Source organism: Aedes aegypti, unplaced genomic scaffold (assembly GCF_002204515.2).
Source record: "Aedes aegypti strain LVP_AGWG unplaced genomic scaffold, AaegL5.0 Primary Assembly AGWG_AaegL5_hic_scaff_585_PBJ_arrow, whole genome shotgun sequence".
Lineage (NCBI taxonomy): Eukaryota > Metazoa > Arthropoda > Insecta > Diptera > Culicidae > Aedes > Aedes aegypti.
The window spans coordinates 5,120-11,600 of NW_018736264.1; the positions used below are offsets into that span (position 1 = coordinate 5,120).

At 36.8% G+C, this 6,481-nt stretch overlaps 1 protein-coding gene across 1 annotated transcript; it reads left to right on the plus strand.

Annotated features, from left to right (window-relative positions):
* The first annotated feature begins 467 nt into the window (after positions 1-467).
* On the plus strand, positions 468-3,666 carry LOC110681220 (cytoplasmic phosphatidylinositol transfer protein 1-like). Its single transcript, XM_021856990.1, is given in 7 exon segments — positions 468-531; positions 534-594; positions 2,266-2,354; positions 2,557-2,564; positions 2,629-2,700; positions 2,759-3,013; positions 3,211-3,666. Coding segments are annotated over 7 exon segments (726 nt in total). The 3' UTR covers positions 3,388-3,666.
* The last annotated feature ends 2,815 nt before the right edge of the window (positions 3,667-6,481 follow it).

Below are 6,481 nucleotides of genomic sequence, written 5' to 3' on the forward strand. Positions count from 1 at the left end.
TTTAATTTTTTGTCTCTGGATTTTAAAAAACAAAAAAATCGATATTTATTATTTGATATCGACAAACGGTCCGTCAGAGACACACACTTTTGTAGTTCGTTTTTAGAGTGCAAAGAATGCTTTTTCTCCGATTTTATGCGTGTTTCAGTTTCAGCGTGTATCAGTGTTGTCTTTTATCGCTCATTCGCTTCGCTTTTATCTTTCACTCGTGCTCTTCGTCTGTGCACGACCGTGCGTGAATAGAAAAAAGTTTTGCTTTTCACAAATTTTATGCAAACAGTTCGCTAACATTTTTGTTATTTTGTCAGTGCTGAAAGCTTCTACCATCATGCTTACCAAGGAATACCGGATCTGCATGCCGCTGACTTGTGGAAGAGGTATTTAAAAAGAAGTAGGATCAAACCTAGAATACAAATATCATTCGTTTTTAAAATTTTATACACAGTACAAAATTGGACAACTTTAACATGATAGCTCGCCACAGCTTGGAACAATCCGATGCAGGAAACGGCGTGGAAGTGATCGAGAACAAGAATGCTACGACGAAGAGCATGGAAAGGGGCAATACACGGAGAAAAGAATTCACTTGTCCAGGTGAGCGCAGAAATTGATTTTCTCAGCTTGTTTTTATCTCGGTAGATCTTATCGGTACAAAGTGTTAAATAACGTACCTAGACCAATTTTTGGGCATTTGGGAACTTCTCACTCTCGGCACGTGGATGTTTGAAATTCTGCAAAGACAGCGTTTGCTGTGGTCAGCAACTTTACTACCGGTCTCTGTGCGGAATAGCGTTACCATAACTACTCTCATTAGCTAGCGCCCAGCTAACTTTGTTGGGGGCAGGATTCGTCATTGATTTCGGAATTTTCAAAAGCAGTTTTTTTCGTTCAAAATCGAGAAAATTTACAGGAAAATGTGTTCACTGTATTCTATTCTCCAACCGAAACACAGTGAACAAATTTTCATCAAATAATTTTTAGTTTTGAATAGATACGTAGGTCAATTGAAGTAAAAATATCAACGAAAACTAAGATTTTAGAAAACCACGTTTGAAAATTAGAACTGACATAACTTTTAGCTCGGAAGACTTGAGGTTTTTCAGTGAGGTGTATATCGTTATGATATGATGTCAAATCTGTTACTTTTAGAATTCTTTTTGAATGGGTTACAATCATTAATGGATGTATTTTCGGAGGGGCAATGAAAATTTTCAGAACTATATGTTTTACTCACGTTTTTTGCATGGTGTTCGTTTTACCACCAACCGCTGTTCATTTTACCCACATAGTGCAGGTAAAATGAACATTTGCATCGCTTTTTGATAGCGATGAAAACATGTAAAAATTTAGCTATTTTAGTCTGAATCCATGTCGCTGCTGTAGATTACATCCCTGTTTTTGATGTTGTGCGATAGAACTATACAAATTTCTCGTTTTTCTATCAGAAACAAGATGATTCCCTTAAGGTGTTCATTTTACCACCCCTTCCCCTAGCACGTGTAATGCAATGATAGATTTTCTTGAATATTGCTTAAATTTTGTACAAAAAATCTGGTTTTGAAAATTTGAAAAACGATAATGGTTATTTTCCTGCTGAGTTTTATTTATTGAGCATGAGCATTAGGGTGTTCCAGAAAAAAAAAATCAACTTCCGAAACGTCATGGTGCTCAACCCTAGAATGAAAGATAAGATACTTAATAACATCTTTGAAGAACATATGAACTGGTATTTTATGCATCAGATTCAGTGACCCCAAATTTATTGGAGGCACATGATTTGATTCTTGAGACACGCAGAAATGTTATTTTTGTTATGCTGTGTAAGTAATTATAATAAAATTTCAAATGACTTCGGATCCGTTTTGCCTGATGGCACTTGAGCCTTTGTTTAAACAAATACAGTGAATTTTATTCCCGATTTTAGCTCTTTCCCGATTTCGTCAACTCTCAATGCAGCATGAGGCTGACAAAATCGGGACATTACTGTAATATCTCTAGTCTGAATGTAACACGATTCTACCTTTTTTCTGTTGATAACAAATGAGGGACTTAAATATAAACTTCAAATCCTTATTTGTTTAAATTTTTCTGATGGTTATGTATTGAAAACTTGGACTTGAAAATTTGCACCAATTACAAAAATAATCTATTCTTAAAACAAATGTGAAATAATTATGTACATGCAGTTAAAAAATAACGCACATCTAGCAACATCCAATTCGTTCTTCAATGACATTATTACAACATTTTAATTATGCATTACAGCCGGCTACCGTACTGGATACAAGCATTCTGCCCAAAAGTTTTTTATATCGTTGAAAAGGGATGGAATTACTATCCATTCACAATCACAGGTAGGTGTTTATTTAGAATAAATTAAGAAACAGTTGATGTAAAGGTTCACAAACTATCTGGAACATTTAGTATAAAATTCATCAATTTTAACTCAATATTTCTAGCGCAAAGAATATAACAACGTGCAAATAGACTTCAATAATATATCTAATAATAACATTAATTTATTTTCTTCATATTTTTTTTCTAATCGTGTTACAGAATATACGGTAAGTTTGTTATCATGTCATAAAATGAAACATATAGTCTTGTAATATCTTTCTATGTTTTTAGTGTTCATTCATACCAAAGCTTAACATAACTATTCTAACAAAATTCGAGGATAATGCTGGAACTTCCGACAATGTAAGTTACACTTATATAAAACACTATTATTTTTCCGAACCTTGCAATTCGTTTTAAGTGTCTCTGCGTGCCAGATGAAAAAATAGAAGAAAGAGCTGTTGATTTCGTGGATATTGCTTTTGACGAATTAAATGCGAAACATTATAAGAAGGAGGAGGATCCAAAGTTCTTCAAATCTAAGATCACTGGTCGCGGACCGCTAGTGGAAGGATGGCGCCAAACTGACAAACCTGTGATGTGTTCCTACAAGCTCGTTCAAGTTTCTTTCGAAGTCTGGGGACTCCAAACTAAGGTTGAAGATTTTGTCCAACGCGTGAGTTCCATTTTTTTATATTTATTTTTATCCCTTTGGACGTCTAGTATTTGGGCATAGAGGACTTCCCCTAATAATCTGCTATTCGATTTTTTTTTTGCAAAACTAAATTTGAGATGTCTCGGAATATTTAAGATTTAGTAATGGTTTGGTCAATAACTTTTACTGCATTTATTTATTTATCCTCACTTTAACAGTGCATTAGAGACGTTCTTCTATTGGGGCATCGACAAGCATTTACTTGGATAGATGAGTGGCATTGGATGTCTATAGACGACGTGAGAAAGTACGAGCACAAAAAACAAGAAGAAGCAAACCAAAAAGTTTTGGCTGAGCAGGCTCAGACCGCACCTGATCCCGATAGTGTAGATTAATGTCGAATTCGTTTTTGAACCTAGGTTGGAACTGGCGCAACCCGTTCTGAATCACAGTTTCAACCCCAACCCGATTCAGGTTCGACCGAACTACAATTTGCTTGACGTTTGTTTGTTTATGTGTTGATCACCGACCCAGTTCCTAAAAACGAAAACGACATAAGATAACTGTAATAACGTAGTATAACAAATGATTTTACAATATATAAGACGCAACATATGATGTTCTTAAACATGTCAAATACATTGTTATAAATAAAATTGTTTAAGTATTATTTAGATATCACTTTCTTCAACGTTAAGATTAAAAAAAAACACCAGCTTTAAACCTCTCAGCCGAAGTGAACCAAAAGTGCCTAGCACGGCGTGTATACGGGGAAGGTTTATCACAAAAAATAGGCATCGCTAAATCTTTCACCATTCGAAAATATAGGGTTTTAGCTTTCATTTGACGTGTTCCCCAAAATAATCCAACGAGGGATCCTGGACATTTTTTTTATTTAAATTTTTGTTCCTTATAATACATTATTTTTTTTAAATCAAATTATTGCGAATATTTTGTAAAATTTTACTTTCGTCGAGTTAGTTGGCGCCGGCCAGTTACGCACCAGGGTTACGCGCTGCCCAGATCCATTGTGTGTGGTCAACGAAAACGAGGACAAATGTCAAAACTGGTCTACCAGCTTGACCATTGTGAAGTGTTTATGCATGCTGCAAGGTATAAATTTTGGTCCGTTTAAATATCAATTGACTGTGATACAAAAGTTGCGAAAACTTTTCTTAATTTTTCTGTGGTATTATTAATTGTGCGCCAGGTAGTTGCGCTCAGTGTTGTGTGGATTGAATGCTACCGTTAAGGGCAGTTTTGCTCTTAGCAGAGAAAACTAGCGCGCTGTCCATGATAAGAGATTCACCAGCTATATTAGGTCTAATTATGTAGAAGATATAACTGTCCTACATGATTTTCAGGGTTTAATGAGCCATTGGGCACTTATTCGATTAAATATGCTGGAAGTACGACAGTTGGACATTTATTCGCAGAGCAGAAGTATATCGATCCGAGTTATAAACTGTTTCTTTACATAGTTAGAATACATTTACTTTTTTATTATTCTTTTGTCTGGCATTACACCTCTGCTGGAGTAGAGCTTGCTCTCAGCTTAGAGTTTGTTGAGCACATAGTTATTATTACTTGAGTGTTCCTTTCCCAATCAATCATTAATCCATTTGAATATTGTGTGTGAGAACCAATTAAGTTTTTGATAGTACAATCTATGAATGCGATTGTCATCTTCTTTTTTGCTAGAATGAGTTTATCTGCGTTGAAAGCCAGATATATCTCGGCGATCACATTCATAGACCGTGTGATAAAACTCACAGATGCCTCAGAATGTTCAAAACAATAGTATTAGTAAAAAATGTTTCGCAAAAACTACTATCAGTATTGGTTCATTACGAGGTTGAAAAAAGTAGAACAGATCAACACTACATCAGCCTTCGGAAGAGCCGACAGGAATGAAACGAAATATGATTCAACGCCCTATATCCAAGCCTTAGCGTAAAACTTTAAAAAAATCCTCAATAAACATTACATTGAGATAGCCGAAACAAGTGAAATTCTGAGAACCTTCAGACGCGTATCTGTCAAAGGATACAAACTCTAGTGGAATTAAATGGTATAGTATACTGCTTCACGACTAAAACGGCTGAACCCAACGTGCGAAGTTCGATTTTTGATCAACTTCGCCGCGTCGCGAGTCACTTCGCTATAGTGCGCATCTATGCCCTTCACCGTGTGCATTATGCGCACTATTGAGAATCGAGTTGCGACGCGGCGAAGTTGGTCAAAAATCAAACTTTGCACGTTGGTTGACCCATTTTTAGTCGCGAAGCAGTTTACTAAATTCAATTTTTTCATCTACTTACACTGATAGGCAAAATAAAGTGCCCACCTTACCAGTTTTCGAATTTTTCTCATTGATTTGGTTCAAATTAAAGTTAACACACCTAAATCTTTTGTGATATTTTATTTTTGATGTTCTTTTTAAGTTGCACTTACGAAATTTTGATAAAAAGAAGAATTTTACTCAAAGAAAAAGAAAATCAATTTTTTTTTTTCCTTACTTTCATTTGTTAGGCACTCCGTGCACTTGGCCACTACTATGCCCGAGGATCATATTTACAGAATCTATTTATATCCTAGTTCTTATTGCTATTTCTCTCATACCGAGCAGGTAGAGGAGAGTGCTGCCGTTGGTCCCAATCCATATCCATATCGAAGTCCATTGGTGTGCGGTGGTTCATTTTGCCATGTTTATGTGTCGTGTGAGGCAACAGCCTACAAAGAGGGTCAGTTTGTCTCAGTCACCATCCGATACTGACGAAGGATGGATGTGTTCCCCTATACACAGTCCTTCGTGCGGCGTCTTCTGGTGGCTGGACGGAGTTTTTTTGTGTGGGGGGGTTGGGAATCGAACCCATGACCTTCCGCTTACGAAGCGAAACCGTAACCTCGAGGCTACGAGACCCCCCTAAAAAAAAATCAATTTGTATTGAAAAAAAAAGTACTGACAAAAATAAGTGCCCACTTCCTTCTTGGCCCCAGAAAAGATGATTTGTGAAAAATAAAAAGCAATTTAATAGTTAATGTGTCCTCCTTTGGCCTTAAGGACTTGCTGCAGGCTCTTCGGCATGCTTTTCACCAGGTTTTGTAGGTGTTGTGGATCTAGTTCTTCCAGGCGCGCTCAAAGGCTTCAAAATAATTATTTTTGTTGGTAACACCAGTTTTTGTGCCAGGGCATCGAGAATCGCCCACAATTCTCGATGGGGTTGAGGTCTGGGCTTTGTGGAGGCCATTCCAGCGGTTTTAATCTGACAAGACCGGAAGAAAGACTTGGTCTTCTTTCCAGTATGCTTCGGGTCGTTGTTCTAGAGAAATATTAATTTCTCTTCAATGCCCGTCTGGATCACCGAAACCTCCAGATTTTCCCACAAGATGTTAATGTCGGAATCTGCCGTCATTACTCCGTCGATTTTCACGAGGCTTCCTATCCACTCTATGAAAAACACCTCTTAAATCATCTTTTCTGGGGCC